The sequence below is a fragment of the Ahaetulla prasina genome, chromosome 2, assembly GCF_028640845.1.
Source record: "Ahaetulla prasina isolate Xishuangbanna chromosome 2, ASM2864084v1, whole genome shotgun sequence".
In the NCBI taxonomy this organism is placed as follows: Eukaryota; Metazoa; Chordata; class Lepidosauria; order Squamata; family Colubridae; genus Ahaetulla; species Ahaetulla prasina.
In genome coordinates, this window is record NC_080540.1 from 79,687,971 (window position 1) to 79,709,341 (window position 21,371).

The 21,371-nt window shown below is 39.9% G+C and overlaps 1 protein-coding gene across 1 annotated transcript in view; it reads left to right on the top strand.

Moving 5' to 3' along the window:
• RNF123 (ring finger protein 123) overlaps positions 1-21,371 on the top strand; it is a 102,749-nt gene that overhangs the window by 16,421 nt on the left and 64,957 nt on the right. Inside the window, exons 11-22 of the mRNA XM_058172706.1 lie at positions 3,625-3,733; positions 5,715-5,819; positions 6,930-7,055; positions 7,155-7,247; positions 8,056-8,129; positions 11,631-11,748; positions 12,054-12,153; positions 13,004-13,065; positions 14,135-14,206; positions 15,977-16,097; positions 17,061-17,162; positions 19,931-20,037. Of these exons, the coding sequence (XP_058028689.1) occupies positions 3,625-3,733; positions 5,715-5,819; positions 6,930-7,055; positions 7,155-7,247; positions 8,056-8,129; positions 11,631-11,748; positions 12,054-12,153; positions 13,004-13,065; positions 14,135-14,206; positions 15,977-16,097; positions 17,061-17,162; positions 19,931-20,037 (1,189 nt within the window). The remainder of the gene's footprint in view (positions 1-3,624; positions 3,734-5,714; positions 5,820-6,929; positions 7,056-7,154; positions 7,248-8,055; positions 8,130-11,630; positions 11,749-12,053; positions 12,154-13,003; positions 13,066-14,134; positions 14,207-15,976; positions 16,098-17,060; positions 17,163-19,930; positions 20,038-21,371) is intronic.

Genomic DNA, 21,371 nt, shown 5'->3' on the forward strand with positions numbered 1-21,371 from the left:
GAAAAAATACTTTCTTAGTCATCTTGAACGTATTTTACTTTTGTTACTCAGTAAAACTGAAGAATAACCATATAAGGTTTGTTTTTTTAATTGAGGAACAGCTCGTACTTAAACTGAAATTTGGACAGGGGATTTCATCTTGTGCTTTTGATTAAGATGCTGTGCCAGATTTCCCCCCCCCACCCCCATGTGGAGTTTTAAGAAAAGAACAGAGACTAGTAATGATAATGGTAAAATTAATCCTATATGTTTTCACTTCCAACCATTTATTTATTTATTTATTTATTTTATTAAATTTTTATACCGCCCTTCTCCCGAAGGACTCAGGGTGGTGTACAGCCAAGATAAAACACAGGAATATATACAAATTAAAACATTTAAAACCTAGCAAATTACAAAAAGGCTGATAATTAAAATTTAGTTTTAAAATTTTAGAAATATTAATAAAACCCCGAATTAAAATTTAACACTATTATGCCAGTCCCGCTTGAATAAATAGGTGTGTTTTTAGCTCACGACGGAAGGTCCGAAGATCAGGCACTTGACATAAGCCAGGGGGAAGTTCGTTCCAGAGCGTCGGTGCCCCCACAGAGAAGGCCCTACTCCTGGGGGCCGCCAGCCAACACTGTTTGGCGGACGGCACCCTGAGGAGACCCTCTCTGTGAGAGCGTACGGGTCGGTGGGAGGCATAAGGTAACAGCAGACGGTCTCGTAAGTACCCGGGTCCTAAGCCATGGAGCGCTTTAAAGGTGGTAACCAAAATCTTGAAGCGCACCCGGAAAACCACAGGAAGCCAGTGCAGGCTACGGAGTAGTGTTACGTGGGAGCCATGAGCGGCTCCCGTTACCACTCACGCAGCCGCATTCTGGACTAACTGTAGCCTCCGGGTGCACCTCAAGGGCAGCCCCATGTAGAGAGCATTGCAGTAATCCAACCTAGATGTAACCAGAGCGTGAGTGACCGTGCATAAGGCATCCCGGTCAAGGAAGGGACGCAACTGGCGGACCAAGCGAACTTGGTAAAAGGCCCTCCTGGAGACGGCCGCCAGATGTTCATCAAAGGACATTCGTCCATCCAGGAGGACGCCCAAGTTGCGAACCACCTCCTTTGGGGCCACTAACTCGCCCCCAACAGTCAGCTGCGGATGCAGCTGACTGTACCGGGGTGCCGGCATCCACAGCCACTCTGTCTTGGAGGGATTGAGCTTGAGTCTGTTTCTCCCCATCCAGACCCGTACAGCTTCCAGGCACCGGGACAGCACTTCTACCGCTTCGTTGGGGTGGTCCGGGGTGGAAAGGTACAGCTGAGTATCATCAGCGTACAGGTGATAACTCACCCCGAAACCACTGATGACCTCACCCAGTGGCTTCATATAGATGTTGAACAGGGTAGGCGAGAGAATCGACCCCTGAGGCACCCCACAAGTGAGGCACCTCGAGGACGACCTCTGCCCCCCCATCAACACCGTCTGCAACCGGTCAGAGAGATAGGAGGAGAACCACCGATAAACGGTGCCCCCCACCCCCAATCCCTCCAACCGGCGCAGCAGGATACCATGATCGATGGTATCAAAAGCCGCTGAGAGGTCTAATATGACCAAGGCAGAGGAGCAACCCCTGTCCCTGGCCCTCCAGAGGTCATCCACCAATGCGACCAAAGCCGTCTCCGTGCTATAACCGGGTCGGAAGCTGGACTGGAACGGGTCTAGATAGACAGTTTCCTCCAGGTGCTGGGGGAGCTGCCATGCAACCACACTCTCTACAACCTTCGCCACAAAGCGAAGGTTGGAGACTGGACGATAATTTACCAAAGTAGCTGGGTCCAGGGAAGGCTTCTTGAGGAGGGGTCTCACCACCGCCTCTTTCAAGGTGGCGGGGAAAACCCCTTCCACCAAAGAAGCATTTATAATCCCCTGGAGCCAGCCTTGTGTCACTTCCTGAGCAGCCAGCACTAACCAGAAAGGACACGGGTCCAGTAAACATGTAGTTGCATGCAACCTCCCCAGCAACCTGTCCACGTCCTCGAGAGCCACAGAATCAAACTCATCCAAAATAACATCAGCAAGACGTGTCTCTGTCATCCCGGTTGGATCACCGCAGTCTTGGTCCAAACTATCCCGAAGCTGAACGATTTTATCGTATAGATAACCGTTAAACTCCTCAGCTCGTCCCTGTAAGGGGTCATCCCATCCCTCTTGATGAAGGAGGGAACGGGTCACCCGAAACAAGGTGGCCGGGCGGTTATCTGCCGATGCAATGAGGGTGGAAACGTAAGAACGTTTCGCCTCCTTCATTGCCACTAGGTAGGTCTTAGTAAAAGACCTCACTAGTGTCCGATCAGCCTCGGAACGGCTGGACCTCCAGGTGCTCTCTAGGCGTCTTCTCCGGCGTTTCATCTCTCTCAGCTCCTCGGAGAACCAGGGTGCCAATTGAGATCTACGCCGGGTCAGAGGCCGCAAAGGCACGACACGGTCCAAAGCCCCAGCCGCGGCCCGTTCCCAGGCCGCAACCAGTTCTTCAGTCGTGCCGTGGGTAAGATCCTCAGGAAACGGCCCAAGCTCCGTCAGGAACCTCTCCGGGTCCATCAGGCACCTGGGATGGAACCAACGCATTGGTTCCGTCTCCCTGCGGTGGTTGGCGGCGGTCTGAAAGTCTAGGCGAAGAAGAAAATGATCTGACCATGACACCGGTTCCTTCACTATATCTCCTAAAACCAGATCATTAACCCACTGACCAGAGATAAAAATCAAGTCTAGCGCGCCTCCCCCACTGTGTGTAGGGCCATCAGTTACTTGAATCAGGTCCAAGGCCGTCATGGAGGCCTGGAACTCCTGAACCACTGTTGATGACAAGCCGGCCAATGGCAAGTTGAAATCCCCCAAGACCATAAGTCTGGGAATCTCAATCGCCACGCCAGCAAGCACCTCTAGTAGCTCAGGTAGGGCTGTAGTCACGCAGCAAGGAGCCAGCTACGTGATCAACAGTCCCATCTGATTCCGATGGCCCCACTTCACAAGGAGGGATTCACAACCAGCTATCTGAGGAACAGTGGATTCCCTCGGCTCCAGACTTTCTTTAATCACAACCGCCACCCCCCCACCCCTACCTTGGGCCCTCGGCTGATGAAATGCCCAGAAACCCGGAGGGCACAGTTCAACCAGGGGTACACCCCCTTCTGTGCCCAACCAGGTCTCCGTAATGCCCATAAAGTCCGCGGACTCCCTCTGAATAAGATCACAAATCAGGGGAGCCTTATTAACCACGGACCGGGCATTGCAAAGCATCAGCCGAAGACCCAAACTCTGAGGGTCATGACCATCCGGGGAACGAGTAAGGTGGGAAAATACAAACACTATAATGTGCACCTAAAATAGACTTGGCAATTAAAAAAATAAGAATAGCAAGTATCCAAAAAGAATCCAGAAAAAAAACGTCCTGCAGGAAATCTCTCCCTTGCCCACTGCATGATGCAGTCACACTTGTAAGGCATTATTGCTCTCTATGGACTTTGTTCCTCTCCCAGAAAATCAAGGGCTGCTCTTGCCTCTTTTCTGTCCCAGGTATTTAAAAACTTTGGCTCAAAGAAGTAAATTGCTTTCCAGCATATTTCTTAATAATTCCTTACATATCCAGTGGAGGGATATCAGCCCTTACAGGATAAGCCAGCTGTAGATCTGATGAAAGCTCACAAGCTCCTGGGATATCTCAACAATGTTATTAAAATAGATGTTTCGGTAAGATCATGTTTTCAATGTTACATTTATATAGACATGTTCTATTAAAAATGCTTGGACTTAATTAAATTTATTTAATTTAGGTTTGTGTATAATGTATAAATATTTATGCTACTCGGCCAAAGTTCTTTCAATCACTTTCAAAGAATGAAGTAATAGAACACTCCCAAAACACAACAAAACAGCATTAACATTTTAGTGTAGTAAAAAATATATCATTCTAAAGTAGGGGTGTCAAACTCGATTTCATTGAGGGCCGCATCAGGGTTGTGTTTGACCTTGTGGGGGGGCGAGGTGGGCATGGCTAGGGTGGGCATGGCCAGCTCGAGGTCACTTGTGTCGGGGTCTGCCTGTGGTGACCTGAGTGCTCTGCCACTGAAAACAGAGCTTGGGAGCCCATTTTTGCTGGCAACCACAGGTTGGTCCTTCGCTGATTCCAGAGTGACCCCATGGGCCAGATCTAAGCACCCCGTGGGCCGCATGTGGCCCATGGGCCTTGAGTTTGACACCCCTGTTCTAAAGGGTTTGAACAAAAAACACTTCCTCTGTGTCTTATTTTATGAAGATTAAGCTTTGTTATCTTCAGGTGTATATGTGTGTATATCAAAAATTAAAATGAGTATGATAAATGCCCCTTTGCTACACCTATGCAGCCTCTGTGGAACTATATTTGGAGTTTGAAATATTATTAAGATGCAAGGGAAATACCTACGGTTCAAATTAGATGGGTTTTTTAAGTGGTGGAGAATAATAGTGAAGTCTGCTGCCCTCCTGTATCTATTTTGTGAAATCTAATGAAATGAAACAAGTAAAATATTCAACGTATATAGCCATCCATTCCACAATACAGTTCTGGCGGCGTACAGCAGGCTTAAGCAATATAGGAACACAAAGTAAAATAATAGCAGTCAAGAGACCAAACCAGTTTAAACCACAGGCTCCAACTCTTATAAGTTATGCACTCAATCATATAAGAGCCTTCCAAAAGACTGGTTTGGTGTGTACCAATCTATTCTCAGTGGGATTGGTGTTCAACAACTGAAAAGTCCTGATTCCTGGCTCCCTTAGATTTCTTTGACTAACAGGATTCTGCTGGATCTAAGGAGATGGTCATGCAAAAATCCTGGCTCTTAAATTGCACCTGGAAGCACACTGGCAAACAATGCAAGCTTGTGGAGAAAATGCAACATGGATACCCCGAGGCTATTCATTTGTCTCCATTCTGCTCCGTTCTGTATCAGCTGCAGCTTCCAGATGTTCTTCATAGACAGGCCCATGTAAAATGCGCTGCAGTGACCCAGTCAGGAGATTCAAGTGTTACTGACCTTAAGAGACGGGCTCCTAGTCTAAGAAAAGGCTCCTGGCCACAGCTGTCACATGTTCCTTAAACAGGAGCTGTGAATCCAGGAGGACCCCAGATTGCATACTGGTTCTGTTTGGGGTACCACAACCTTACCTGGAACAAAAGATAACAAATCTTAGGATCTAAGTGATTCAAAAGTCAACAGCCATTTAGACTTGTTAGGGTTGAGCTGAAGCCTGTTTTTCCTCATTCAGATCCCCCCACAGCCTCTAGACAGAGTCAGAACCTCCACTGCAGCATTTGGTTCAGTTGAGGGGGGTATCGTGTTATGCTGTAACAGTAATTGAATTTTATCTGTCCTTCCCCTGAAAATAGCAGATAATAATGAACAGCATTAGGTGCAAGGGAATTGCTGAACTTAATGAAATTTAGCACATAGTAATCTTTCAATGTGGCATCATCTGGTATTGGAACTACAGGGCCAAATTTTTTCAAGTAACTACTATATACGGTAATATCTAGATAATGCCAGATTTGTCAGGATAATAATGAACTTGCTGCCTTTCTAAGGAACTATTGTGTATTTCTGGACCTGTTTCAAGGACTTTCTTAAGAAAATTCATGTAAATTTAAGGATCTATATAAAAAATTTGTGCAATCCTGAGTTTTCTCTTTCAGGAAGGGAAGCTGGTAGAAAGGGAATCTTCCACCTGGCGGCTCCAGGGGGAACCAACAATACTCATCACCTTGGCACACATTTTTAATAATTTTGCCCCTCTTATGGTGAGTTTCCTCAATTTATATCTTAAGATTTCTTTCAGTGTAGAATTTTCTACCTAATGTAGTACTGGAAATGTGTTTATTTAGTTGCCAAGATCATGAAGTTTTTCATCACATTCACACTATTTAGCACAAGAATGTTGCATTTTTCCATGATAGCAAAATGGAGAGCTATTTTGGATATCAGTACCCATACATTCTAATCATTTGCAGTTGGTATCAAGGATAGTAATATTTTGATATCTAGTGAACACAAATTTGCTTTCCTCATCTACATTGGTTATTAGTAATTTTCCATGATTTTAGACATGTTTCTTTTCTAGTTGCATGTGGATTTGCTACAGGTTAAACCTCAGAATATGGTCTTTGCAACTGAACTTTTACCGTTTCTAATCAATGTCTGAATTATTGGGATACGGTCCTCTACTTTTAATGGAGGCCTTTATGGTCTGCTTTTCAGAAGGTTATTGGGAATATGTTTCAATTAAAGTTGGGGTCGTTAATAAGGTTCTGAACATAATTTTGGATTTTATTTATTCTTCCTTTCTATATTTTGAGCTCTGTTGCCAGCCAATTTCATTCTCAAAAAAAAAGAAGCTTTGTGAAGTTATAAAATTTACTTTGTGCTGTTCTTGATGTATGAGGTGCCTAATTAAAGAGAAGCATGCTATTATGTTTTTATTAATTAAGAAAATCCCATCACCTTCAAATTGTAACACAAAACTCCTTTCTCCAACTTAACTAATTCCAGAAAGGAATTTCATCTTATCATCAGCAGAAGGGCTGCATTCTGCTATGTACAACAACAGTGTATTTTTTCCTTGTGTGTAGGTCTGTTGCCTAGAGAAAAAACTGTTCTTTATAAAAGTTGCATAAATATCTGGAACATTGTAAGAGAAGTATGTACTATTTTAGAAATATGGTACTAGACTGACTGAGGAAGACAGTCATCTGTGGAACACCTATAGTTCTCATGACATCTCAGGAATAGTTTTTGTAATGAACTCTCACGAAACTGCAGCATGGGTATAGGTTCATTCTTGTATCGCTATTGGTTTGGTCTGTAGAGTGGTCATTCTCAGGACTGCTACTTTAACAACTCTTTTTGTACAGTGCAAAGTATACTTAGTGGAAGATGTGCTTATGAGTTTCCTGCTTGGCATCTTGGAAGGGGGAGGAGCTGTAGAAGCACATCCTCTTATTCAGCAGTTACTAGATCTTATGTGGCTTCTCATGGAGGTGAGTTTCATTATGTCTTTTGACTCCTGGTAATTCTGGGCTGCTTTTGTTCTCCATTAGGGCTACCTAGTGTAAATATCTTCTATTTCTCTTTTTCAGGATTATGAAGTTCATGAATGCCTCAAGCAGCTGTTGATGTCCCTGCTCAGAGCATACCGCTTTTCTCCCATAGTTCCTGATCTTGGCTTACAGGTGAGTGATACTATCTTGTGACATACTAGAAAAAAGTTTTGATACAAAAAACAGTGTTGAGAGACAGATTTTTCTCCCTGATTACAAACTTATGAGTTGTAAATCTCAACTTGGTGCCTACCAAATGTGTTGGATGTCAGCATACGACTAGCCATGTTACCTAGCGATTATAGCAATTGATACAACTTGCATTAGGTATCAGTTTGGAGAAGGATGTTCTAAATCACAAGTGTCAAACTCATGGCATCACATTGCCATCCCGTGACATTTTGCCACGTTTTTTCCATTTGTGGAGCTGGGGTGGGCATGGCCTGCATGTGACACATCCGGCCCATGGGCTGCCAGTTTGACACCACTGTTCTAAATCATTTAAGAATACAAGTAATCCTCAATTTATGACCCTAATTAGGAGTGGAATTTCTAAAATAAGTCATTGTGGTCATAAATCAGGCCTGATTTTATGACAATTTTTATAGTGGTTGTTAAGTGTTAATCACATACAGTTGTTAAGTGAATCCAGCTGCCCAGTGGTGTGTTTTTTGCTGGAAAGAGACAAAAAAGGTAACAGATCACATTCACATGATTTGCACATTGCAGCTGGTCATAAAGGCAGATGGGTTGCCAAGCCCCCAAATTGCAATCATGTGACCATAGGGGTGGCACGATGGTTATAAGTGGAAGTGCAGGTTACAAGTCTCTTTTTTTTTCCCCCAGGCTAACTTTGAACCGTCATTATAGTCATACATCCAGGATTACCTGCATTGGTCTCTATAAATTGATTGTCCTTTTTCCTCTTTTTTCTGCCCAGATCCATTATCTTCGCCTTACTATTGCTATCCTAAAACATGAGAAATCCAGGAAATACTTGCTCAATAATGTCTTGTATCCTTTCTTTATATTTATATATTGTTCATACTTGTTTAGATTTCTTAGTGGTTCTTATTCACTGATAGTATCAGATTATTCCAAATATAGGCAATGTCAAATGTAAAATAGTGTCCTCCTGTTTTGTGAAAGCTATCTTTCAAATAATTATTAACTGTTGATTGAGGCCATGCATTAATTCAGATTGTGTTCAGAAGTGTGTGTTCAGTGTATGAGAGCCAAATACAGAATCTGTCTCCATTTCATTAAATCAGCATATCTGTTTCCAGGATTATGTCACAATCATGGAAAAATATGTGACTACTTTAACTGAGCCATAGACAGGTCCTGCATTTGTGCTTCTGTTGAATCAAGCAAATTTTGAAGCATTTCTGCTGAATCAAGCATTGGTTATCTCTGTCACTGACTACTTATTTGTAAATGTATTTCAGGTAGCATTCTTTGAAGTTTGAGATATAAAAATTGAATCCTTGGAGCAGAAGCAAATGGCAAGATTCTAGTTAAAGAATGCCTAAGGAATTGAAAGTTTGATAATTGCTTCCCCTTTATTACTTTTATTTTGTTTCTCTTCACTTTTGAGGAATATTACTGCAATAGGAAATCCTTGGAGAACATTTATCCCTTTTTTATCTTAAATTTTCCATAAGTATGCATAACATAGATTAGATTGTTTTACTTCAGCTTTATCATAATGCTGTCTCTCTCCCCCCCCCCCCCCCGCATTTCAGTACTAAATCACTAACATAAGTTGAACTGTTTACTGACTGATTGACTGATTATGTACCACCCAGTACTTTTGACTCTTAACCATATAGGTAGATTTTGTCCATAATGATCTCTCCTAACTTGGTCCTTCAGGTCTTCTAACTGTGCTTCCATTTCTTGACCTCAGAGCAATAAACTATTGAAAGCACAGGTTACTGCATGGTACTATGGCGAGCTGTGTCTTGATGGTGCAGTTTTAGTTCAACTTTCCCATGTTTCTTAATGATGGATCTAGTTAGGATCAACAGCCTATAGTACTCTGTTTCCTAACTGGAGAGAAGATATCTCTGGGAAGCCCATAATTAAGAAATTAAGTAGTAACTCTCTCCTACTATTCCTTTCAGCAGTTATACCTAATCCGATTGTGTGGTGCTTTAGGTTTGGTTTTTTTCCTCTTTATTTTTTATTATATTTTTGTAAAATATATTTTGATACAGTGGTATTTTGAAGTATTAAGATTAGCACTCTAATGTTTATATAAGACCATTCATTAAAGATAAAAAAGAGAGGTGCTTTAGCAGTATTCATTATGATTTAAAACATCAATGTTAATAGGATAAGTTTATTTAGCTTTCTCATCCAGAACTGAATATAAGAATAAAAAGTACTGCAGGTTGCATCAAAGTATTTGTTGTGCAAAAAAGCTTTCTTTCTAAAGCTGGTATTAAGATCTCTGTCAGGCATGAAAGATCAGGACCACACATGAACTTTTAATTAAACTTATTTGTTACTAATGTTGCCTATGCACAAAAATCTACTCCATTAACAAGTTAGCAAACCTTGGTGTTAGATAAGGGTCAATGGAATTCAAGAGGGGTTGGACTTGGACTTGGTTTGTGGCGATGTTGAGATTATAGGCTGATTACTCTTTTGATTCCACCCTGAGGTTCTGCCACTCTTCCTCCTATGTTCTCCAGTGTACTGTTACTTAATATTTGTGCATGATAAGAATATGAACATAGCAAATTTGAGAATAATTAAAATGAAAGGGGAAAAAAGGCTATTCAATTTCTAACATTCTCTTTTTTTGTGCTTCTATTTTATATATTTATAAAAATTTGGCTCCACTTAGAAGTAGTCTTAATTTTCTAAATTAAAACATTTTTTTCTGAATTTTTTTCTTTACCTTCCCCAAAACTGTACATAGTATAATTATTTCTGTAGTTAAACTGTATTGTAGATTGTTACATTTCCATTCCTATTCTACACTGGCAATTTCACTGACTTTTATATTATTACTTCAGGGTCTCCTAGGAAATTATCACATTGAGTTCTTCAGCACACATCTAAAGTTTTGTTTATGTGTACACAAATTTGACATAGTATAGCCGTGATGGTGAATCTGTGGCCTGCGTGCCACAAGTGGCACGCGGAGTCATGCCTTATACACTGTAAGCCGCCCTGAGTCTTCGGAGAAGGGCGGGGTATAAATGTAAACAAACAAACAAAAAAAAAATCTCTGCAGGCACATGAGTCGACACACAGGTCAGCTCCACCACTCATGCCCGTGCAGCTCCCGCCGGCCAGCTTATTTTCTGGCCTCTGCCGGGAGACGCGCGTGCATGCGTAGGGGTGGGGGGTCACGAGCGCATGTGCGAGGAGGTGTGGCGCCCCTCCTGTGCCCCATTTTTGGCTCCAGGAGGCTTCAGGAAGGTCTGCTAGCACAAAAATGGGATGTAGGAGAAGTGGCGTCCCCCCCACCCCATTTTTGGTCCCAGGAGGCTTCAGGGAGGCCTGCTAGCACAAAAATGGGGGTCTCATGTCGGGTGCAGGAGGAGTGAGGGGGGGTTGCACGCACATGTGTGGGGAGTAGGGCCTGTGGGAGGCATCGCATTATGGGTGTTAGCATGCACATGTGTGCTGTCACACGCACACATGCTCTTTTGGCACCCAAAGAAAAAAAGGTTCATCATCGTTACTATAGCATATATCACTTACATGTGGTTTTAAGTAAAATCCAATTTGCATTGCCTTTTTATTGTAATAAATAATTTGGAGTTATCTACAGAAGTCACATTTTAACATGACACCTAATTCTTGATCATCAAATAAAACGAGTGTAATTCTTTAAATATTCCATGGTGAAAACTATCATAAACTGATTTTTGTTTTGGTTAGAAGGTTACATCACTGATATTCAATCAGTGACACAGGCAAACTAAACAATCATGGAGGCAAGTTAGTCTCCTTTGACTAGAACAGCTGTCTGAATTTTAGATCTATATGATGGAATTTGGTCTTAGAAAATGTAACGAGTTCCTGTGCTGGAGAGCCTGTGTGTACAGTTTTATTCCATTAACAAGTAGGAAATAATAATTTCTGGTGTTTTTAGCTGGAGAATCCCTCTTTAATTTGCATTTAAGGCTACTTTATGTGCTATATAGGAAACTTCCTTCTATTAGGTCAAGTTATTTGTGCAGCTAGCTTAACTGTTAGATATGCTCTAAGGCACTGATGGAAATCTCAGCTCTCTACACAGACTCCTGCTTCAAGGATTGGCTTTCTGTCAAAAGGCTTGGCTGGATTAGTTACTTTATTTACAATGGGTCCATATACAATCAAATATTTCCATATTTCAGTACATAGCTTAATTTCAAATGCCTTACAGAGCTGACTTCAGAAAAACTTTTGGTGTGCAAATTATTTTGACTAACTTCAGGGTTGTTCTTTTTCAGTTAGATTCACTGATACTCTTCTCTTGAACTACCACTCAGTTTCCTTAACTCCTTCCAGATTTGATGTTCTTCGCTCGGTGGTATTTTTCTATATCAAGTCCCCTTTGCGTGTGGAGGAGGCTGGTTTACAGGAGTTGATACCCACCACCTGGTGGCCAAATCGCTTCAACAAGGAGGTGGAAAATATAATCTTACAGTTAGGAGATTCAGGGAATGACACAGTAGCCTTAAAACCTGTGATTCAGACTTTATCTAGATACATTCTGAACATAATAAAATTATACAGGTGATAGTGTGTAGCACTTTGGGGATGGCTATTGTCTTTTATCAGTTGGTTTAGCTCTTGTTTCCAAGCTTTTCCTATCCATCCTCTTTTTTATTCATCCTTTACTGGTACACATTTTTAAAAAGCCCAATTCCCCATTGGCTCTGAATGCTTTAAGTACTGCTCTAATTCTGTTACTCCCTTCTTTAAATGCAGGGCAAAGAGAGTAAAGAGGTAAAGAATGAGAGTTCTGAAGAGAGACTGAGGAGGCGAGCATATGAGAGAGGGTGCCAACGTCTTAAAAAACGCATTGAAGGTACAATAATGGGTTTATGAAATTTGGACTTTTGTGGCATTGTAGATCAGTTATGCAACTTTTTATGGGCTGAAGACTTCACTTGGCATTTGAATGCCATATGTGCTATACATGAATAGAACAAGTAGAATTTATTACATTATTTACATTTCAGTTAATTACATTAAATCTAGCTACTATTATTTTTTGGTCATGTTTTTAATTTTTCATGTTTTTAATAATTTCCCCTTTTTATCACATTAAGAATGAAAAAGGTCACATGCAAGTCTCTGGGTCTTTAGCTAATACACCTATATTGTTGTATTGGTCTCTATGGCTTGAAATCACTGTGATCAATACCTATAAATCATAGCTTGATCGCAGTTTGCAAGGAAAATGTACAAACCAAAGCTGGGTATTGCAGTGCTGTCAATTTTCTTTGCTTTCATACTCCCAAATGTAGTACTAATCAACTCAACTCCTCTTGAGTTACTTATTTGTAAAGCTTGTACATTCCATTATTCTCCAGATTATCTGGAGTGACCTACTAGATTCTGAACAAGGCTGTCAAACTCCCGGCCCACAGGCAGCATGCGTCACGTGCTGGCCACACCCACTACCAGTTTAGCGAAGGGGGAAAAAGTCCCAATATGTCACGTGATGCTGCTGTGACAACATGAGTTGGACACCCCTGTACTAGAACTTTAATGATGAATCTCTTCTGGGAGAGTAATGAAATAATGTAAATAGGCTGGTTTTCGTTCTTGAGTTTCTATATTGGTTCATTATTCATTATTGTTTTCTCAGTAGAATATAGTGATGGACTCACCCAATCTTTCTAAAAGATATTTTATTATTATTATTTTTGTAGTGGTGGAAGAACTCCAGGTGCAGATACTGAAGCTGTTATTAAACAATAAAGATCATGGTGTGGTAAGGACAGTTTAAATAGCTGAATGACTACAATAATTCTGAATATAAACTTGCTTTATGCCTGTTGTACCATAGTTCTTCCTTAAAGTAGTTTGCTTGTATTTTAAGAACGAAAAGGTATGTGTATTCATGCAGCTCTATACTTCTTGCTGTTAGCTTCATAAAACATTGCTTAATTTGATAAGATACTAAGAGTCCTTATTGCTGGAACTTAGAAGTTACTTTGTAAAACAAATCTAATATATTACTTGATTTCCAGGGATGTATCTTGCTAACTCTTGATTTAACATCCAGATAAAAAAATCGTTTTAAAGTATGTTGTTTGCCCTTTCCATTCAATATGACTATTAATTGCAGGCTGCACAATGTCATATTAAATTCTAATATTTAATAAATATGCTAAGAATTGATGCTGCTCAGAATAAGTGAGTGTTTTTATTTAGGTCTCTAGGTAATTTGAATATAGCCTCTCATATGATACTTTCATTTTCTTGGTAAAGAATTTTGTTTGAAATCATGTTGAATAATACAAAAAAATAGTCTGTGGTATTCCATTCTTGTATCATTTAATATAGTCACTGTTCAGAACTTTTTAAATTACAGGACTGTTATCGAAACCAGCAGCTTTGTTGTAAATGTCACAGTCATAAAGCGAAAAAAATCACCTGACTTTGCTGATTTACAATGGCCGTCCCAATTAACAGTCTTTAAGTGAGCTATGCATGATTGTTAAAGTCACATGACCATGATTTGCAACTTTCTTCTTGCTTTCCAACTGACTTTGCTGGAAGCTAATTTAGTAAAACGTTAACTGGAGCAGAATATCACGAAGGGTATGATTTATTTCAAGTTCAAATTATTCTAAGCAATTGCCATTTTTTTAAAAAAGCCACAGTAGAAAATAGTCTAAGTATAAAACCTATCATATTATAAACATACAATATGAAATTTCTTTTTAAGGGCCAGATTGCACATTAAATGACCAAAATTGAAACCAAACAGTCTGATTTTAAAATATTCCATAATCTACATGAGACTCCACTACACCAATTGTTGTTTTTTTTCCCAGGGAGGAGCTTCCAGATACATTTTTCTAAATAAATTCCGCAAGTTTCTTCAGGAAAATGCCAGCAATCGAGGGGTAAGTGAAGAAGAATTCCATTATGTTTTTCTCAATTGTTGCATATTTGATTATGTTGCCTAGAAGTATACTTTTTAGGAAGGACATTATTGTGCCTTAATTTACATGTTAGCAAACTTTTAAAATGTTGCTGATGAATTTCGTGCTAATAGGTGCTCGCTCCGTGCAGCTACATCAGCTTCCCTAATTCATCATTCATCAAAGATTGAATGATCAGTAGCTTAATCCTAGATTTATCAGTAGAAATGTTATACTATGGATCTACGTCTGGGGAGTTACTTTTCACTATGTTCCCTTGTTTCTACCTAGAATCTGTTCTGAAAGATGGGGAGGGGGAATTAGACTGTGGGGACAAGAAGCCCTGGATAGAAACTAATCAAGGAGAGAACCAGCCTAGAACTAAGGAGAAATTTCCTGACAGTTATAACAATTAATCAGTGGAACAATCAGAAGTTATAGGTGCTCCAATACTGGCGGTTTTTAAGAAGAGATTGTCCGAAATGGTATAGGTTTCTTGCCTGAGCAGGGGTTGGACTAGAAGACCTCCAAGCCAGGGGTGAAATGTAAAATTCGTTACTACCGGTTCTGTGGGCGTGGCTTGGAGGTGGTGGGGTAATGTGACTGAGTGGGCATGGCCAACTTTTTTTTTTCCTTTTAAAAGCATTTTTTCTATAACCTCTTGAGCTTGTTAAAAAATGCTTTTAAAAGCCTGTGATGATCAGGCAACTCAGCTGGGATCACCAGAGGGAAAAAAGCTTTTAAAGGGTTCTGACGATCCCAGTTGAGTTGCCTGATCCCCAAAACCTTTTAAAAGCTTTTTTTAAACAACCTCTTCAGCTGAAGAGCTTGTAGAAAACATGCTTTTAAAGGATGCTGACGATCCCAGCTGAGCCGCACGATCATCAGAGACTCTTTTTTTTTTAACTTTTAAAAGCATTTTTTCGGCTGAAGAAAAAATGCTTTTAAAAGTAAAAAAAAACCCTCTGATGATTGTGTGGCTCAGCTGGGGCGGGGGGGGGGCAGGGATTTTTGCTACCGGTTCTCCGAACCACCCACTGCCATTGCTACCGGATCGGGTGATCCGGTCTGAACCGAGAGCATTTCATCCCTGCTCCAAGCTCTCTTTCAACTCTGTTGTTCTATTATTACAGAAAAAGGGGAGATAGGCTCAGTATCTAGTTTTCTGCCAATAGGAGTTAATTAAATTAATTAAAATAGTTAATATTCTCAACAGTACTTGTCTTGGGAATGCTCCTGCCATTGGGAAAAAATGTTATGGATGGCATTCATTATGTGAAATTCTGAGATATATATAGATTGTTAAAGAATTGTTAGAGAATTAATGTTTCTGGTTAAAATTTTTCTATTTTTTTTCCCATAAAAATGCTCATATAGGTGAGCTTGAACGTTTCTTAGAGATTCAATTTTAATACTATATGGTGCCTGTCCTGAGAATATTATGTCATGATAGTACGAGAAATACTGTATTCTTTTGGACTCATACTGATGGTTTGCTTCCCCTTCCCCCATGTCTTGTTCTGAGTACACAATTCCTCTGCTTCAAATAGAAAGAGATGCTACTTTTTTTGTGGGGAAACAGGCGCAAATCAGTATGGATGTATTTCATCAATAGATGTGTCCTGCTTGTGGAAATGCAAAAAAGGAAGGGTAATACGCATCACGCATATTGAAGTGAATCCAGATATCTAGCATTACTCCTGAAACTGTTAGGTTAACTGCAGAGGACTGTTGCACTTTTTTTGCCTTTAGAATCTGACCGTGTTATGTCCTCCAGAATATATGGTGTGTTTCTTGCATCGACTCATAGCAGCCTTGAGACATTATTGGGATGAACATAAGATGAAGAATGCATCAGCACTGAATAGTGAAGGTAAAAGGCCCTTATCTTTGAAAAATATGACAGCATCTATATTGGCATATGACTGAAAGTTGAAGAATGGGCTTTTCAACTAAAACTAATTTCTTTTAAAGGATTCTGGACTGGTGTGATAAGATATCCTTGATCTTTTTTGTCCCAAAATTACAAATTAGATCATGATATTTGGAGAATCATAGTTAAGGTTCAGAAAGAATCTCATTCAAAAAAGTGCTGACATTCTCTCTTCTCACAATGAAACTGCTTATTCAAAAAGTGAGAACAGTTAAAATCGAGTACGAGGCAAAGTTGAAAGTAAATGCATGTTAGTCGAAATTAGCACAGACTCTGAAACATGAACTGTGCCAAACTGTATTTACTATACTTTAAATCAGAAATTTGCACATAATCTAAAAAAGTTAGCTCTTGAAAGTTGCCTCTTGTGAAAAGAATTAATATATTTCTTAAACATTATTTACTGAATTTACACTGCTCCCTTTTCTAATATTTGCAACCCTCTGATATATGTGATGTTTTATGTTTCTGCTTTAAAACCATAGGAATCTATTGTCTTGATGTATATTTCGTTCTGCAGTTATAATTTTTTTTTTTTTGTTTACATTTATACCCCGCCCTTCTCCGAAGACTCAGGGCGGCTTACAATGTATAGGGCAATAGTCTCATTCTATTTGTATATATTTACAAAGTCAACTTATTGCCCCCCCCAACAATCTGGGTCCTCATTTTACCTACCTTATAAAGGATGGAAGGCTGAGTCAACCTTGGGCCGGGCTCGAACCTGCAGTAATTGCAGGCTTTGTGTTCTTAATAACAGGCCTTACCAGGCAGAGCTAAACCGGCAATTTAGATTGCTTTTTTAAACATGTCCTAAAAATCTATATGTAATTCATAACCATCTCAGTTATTTATTATCAAAGTTTCTTCATCCTAGATAACATGTCTGTCTATTTTATGCAGATGCTTATGTTCCCCCTCAGCTCTTTTATAATGGGAAGGTGGATTACTTCGACCTTCAGCGACTTGGGGGGCTCTTATCCCATCTCAAGAAAACTCTGAAAGGCAAGTGACTCTTTTGACACATTATGTGTGTTTAATTAAAAATAACTAATATTTATAAATTTTATAAATAAAATTATTGTTTATTTTTAATATACAAAAGATGTGGGTTTAATTTGAAATGCTCTTATCTATCCATCAATGGGATAGTTTTTTCCAAACCAGTAGGACCAAGTTTGGTGTGGAAAGAAAAACTAAAAGAAAAAAAAGGGAAGGGAAAGGTAAAAAAAACAAGTTTGAAAATGTGCAGATGTGACTTGGGGCTGAAGAGAAAAAAAAATCCAAAAACATTCTCCCCGTATGTCCCTTTGGGAAAAGCAGTTGAGCAGTATCTTAAAGTATTGGTGACTCTGCCATTTTATGCCTCCTTCCCTCCCTCCTGATCTCATAACCCAGAACTGAACGGCTTATAAAGGGTTGGAAGAATTCCAAAAACTGTGCTCTCCATGCTTTTCCTGCCTTGTTATCGTTTTAATTTTTTGATTGTTAAGAATTTGAGATCAGAACATCAGTAGTAGCTATTTACTGGCAGGTGCTAGTTGAGTGTCTGACGTAATCATCAAAAGCCATGTTCTCTTTGCTCAGAACCTTCCTTGGAAACTGTATTTTAATTTGAAATTTAAATAGAAGCTACTCAGTTTGAAGCATTCTGCAGATGCTCTTCTAAATAAAAGAGAGTCCGCAGGACAACAAGCCACTCTTGGAAAATTTCCTATTTCAGACTCATTAACAAAAGCACTAAATTACAACCCTCAGCACAGATGTGTTTTGGATGAAACTGAAAAAAATAGTTTTAATGTCATACAAACTGATGACTTAGTTGCATTTTAAATAAAACATTCTAATGCAATTATTATCTTATAAGCCATATAAGATGACTCAATATGTAAAATCTAGAAAGATAGGATGTTGCCCTTTGATTCTGTCCTTGCCCTTTTAAGGACAAAACCGTGTGCTATGTCATTTATACCCTGTCACAGGACGCTAAGATGATTCACAATTTTTAAAACATAAACCAGACCAGAAACAATATATAGAATTTAGAATAATTCTTCTAAAATCTAAAAGTACTAGTAAAAGAATTGGCTAAAATGCTGCATGTTAAAAATATAACAAAAATCATATTGTCCCAAAGACTCATTTTAAAAATCTGCAGAATCTTCGGTGTTCTCTGAGCTTGGTTTTCTTGCAAACATTTCATTACCCAACAAGGTTTTAAGTGCACCCTAGTTGGGTAATGAAAAGTCTGCATGAAAATAACTATGCCCAGAGAGCATCAAGGGCTTAAAAGTTCAATCCAGGGCTACAAATATTCTCTTTTATGGATAAAAAAGCAACCATTTAGTCCACAATGTCTGGAAAATGAAACAATGTTCAGTAACTTCCTAACTCAACATGAAGGAGGCCATTTGGATTGCTGGGAATTAGCTATCTCCTTACACAGGAGCAGCCCCTGAGAAGACCTGTCACTAGGCTTCCACCCCTTTCACTCTGGTTTGGGGACGGGTACCTGAATTATCCCTTCCCTAATGGAACACAAAGAGTAGGCAGATAATTGACAGCCAAGCCATTGCAGGTTTTGTTGTTGTTGTTGTTTGGTTAACAGATGCCCTTTGAATTGTATTTAGAATCCTACTGGCAACTGGCACCATGTTTGTGAAACTGGAACCCACCAGAAAGTCTGCAATTGCATTCTGAACCCTATGCAGTTTGGGGGTAATTTTCAAATGCAGACCCAAGCAAAGTACAATATAATGGTTTAGTCTCAAGGTGTCGATGGCAAGAATCTCTGCCATCTGGACTTGCCACTCCAAAAAGAGCCATACCAGCCGAAGTTGGACAGAGGCTTCCCTAGGCATGGTCTTTAATGCTGATTAAAGCAGGAACCATGAGTCCAAGAGAACTCCTACATTGGGCACCTGTTCCTCATGAAAGTTTTACTTTGTCCAGAGGCAAAGAAAAGCTGAAATGGAGCCAATAGTGCCTGTGTTTTGCTAGGTTTCGGTTTTAGCTTGCTTTGTGCCATCTTGAACCTTTCAGATACTAGGTTAGGTTCTCCACTACTTGTCCAGCTAGAGCCATGTTTATAACTAGTTAATATGTTTATAACATATTAATAAGTCCTCACCCTAAACTGATAGTTAACATTCTACTAGAGAGAAATTTCCTTAGGTGGGCTCCAGCACAAGTCCAAAAGCTCGGAAGACTAAACCTCTGGTCCCAGTGATTGATCCACATTGGATCCTGATAGTTAACATGTTCTTGCAGGTCTCTCAGCAAGAGAGCTGAGTCCTGAGGTATTTCACTTCAGAGTGGCTGGCAGTTCAACCATACACCTCCTTACTAGATGTAGAGCAAGAGGAATAGCAGATATTATAACACTGAAGGTTCTGATAGGTTTGCATATGTTGTGAGAAATCTATAATGTTTTGGGGGGTTAAGAAATAAAGCAATGGGTACCAAATAAGCATTTAAACCCCAATTAGGGTCATTCTATCCAAAGCATTAGTGTCTGAAACAGCAAAATAATCAAATTCATAGGATTATGTCAATTCAGAAGTGTCATGGGATGGCTCAATTTTCTTTTGCTCTTCCCCTGTGGTGTTAATCCTGAGAAGTATCCTTGATATACAAATCCTATTTAGAACTTGCTTATTATATTGCTATTTGACCTTCTACTAGTGGGAAATAAAATCGGAAATCAAGTTAGGAAAAGGAAAGTGTTCAAACAACTGTACCTGGTAATATCATTGCATTGCTTATTCACACAGATGATTTGGCCTCAAAGGTGAATATTCTAATTGATCCTGCAGAACTTCAGGCTGTGACAATGGATGATCTTGATGAAGATGAAGAATCGGCAGTGTCAACAGCACAAGTGAGCCTTAGAAATGGTGCCTAAAATGGGTCAAAGTTTCATTAAATTTGGTAGCAGCAGTGTAAGGTTCTTGATAAGCTTGCAAAAATTGTATTGAGATGGGGGGAAAACAAGTGGTGTGAAAAAATATGCCGAAATGGGTAGCCTTATAAGTTATAATGTATAAATAAAACATAGGAAAAATTAGTATTCTCAAATTGTGAGGTAGTATAGCAGTCAGATCAGGGGTGAAATGCTCCCAGTTCGGACCGGATCATGCAATCCGGTAGCAATGAGGACGGGTAGTTCAGAGAACCGGTAGCAAAAATCCCTGCCCCCCTCCCCCGCCTATGCCTATCCAATTTCCCGGTCCCCACTTGCCTACTTGGCAGCTTCCTGCTTCTTTCGGTCTCGCTCGCTATTCTGGCCTTGCTTCGGCTGCTGCATTCAATTGCATCAGCTAGCAACTGAATCTGCCTGCCTGCAATCCATCTCATCGGTGAGCAACTCAATCTGCCTGCCTTTTCCCTTGGATTGAGTAAGTAAGGGGGAGTGGGAGCTATAAAAAAACAGTTAATTGGGGTTTTTTTAGGAGTTTTTTTTTTAAACATAGCAATTTAAAGTTAAGGAAGTTTTAAATTTAGCTGCTTTTATCTAAAAATATAAATAAAATAAAATAATAAAGTAAAATATTTTGCTGCTTTCTGAGATTTGGTGTGTTTCTGTAGTGTTTCATTCTAACTACACAAACACACAAAATCTCACAAAGCTGTATGTGGCATTTTGTGTGTGTGTGTGTGTGTGAGTGAGAGTCGTGTGTGTGTAAAGTGTGAAAGTTGGTTTTTGAACTTTTTGTGGCTGTGTGAGGTTCCTGCTTGTTGCAGGGGCCATTTTGGGTGAGGTGCAGCTGCTTTTACATTATGTGTGAGTCAGTTGTGTTGTGTGTGTGTAAAGTGTGAAAGTTGTTTTTTGGTACCGCTTATTGTTTTGTGTACTTTATTTTTTTTATTATTTATTGTTATTGGCCACACCCACCCAGTCACCTGACCACCAAGCCACATCCACCAATTAAGCCACACCCACAGAACCGGTAGGGAAATTTTTTTAGATTTCACCCCTGAGTCAGATGCAACCATAACAAGGCATTCAGATGTGAAGTATCCAGATTCAAATGTATTGGATTAGGGAACAGATCTGAAGGCAAAGCAAACTATAACATTTGGCTAAGAGTGAGAAGATTTTCTCAGTGCTGGAATAACATTTACAACACCTCTCCTCAAAATCCTACTACTACTACTACTTCCTTTGCACGGGAAGTAGTAATGGTACTGGGGTACCTTTCATTTTTTAAAAAC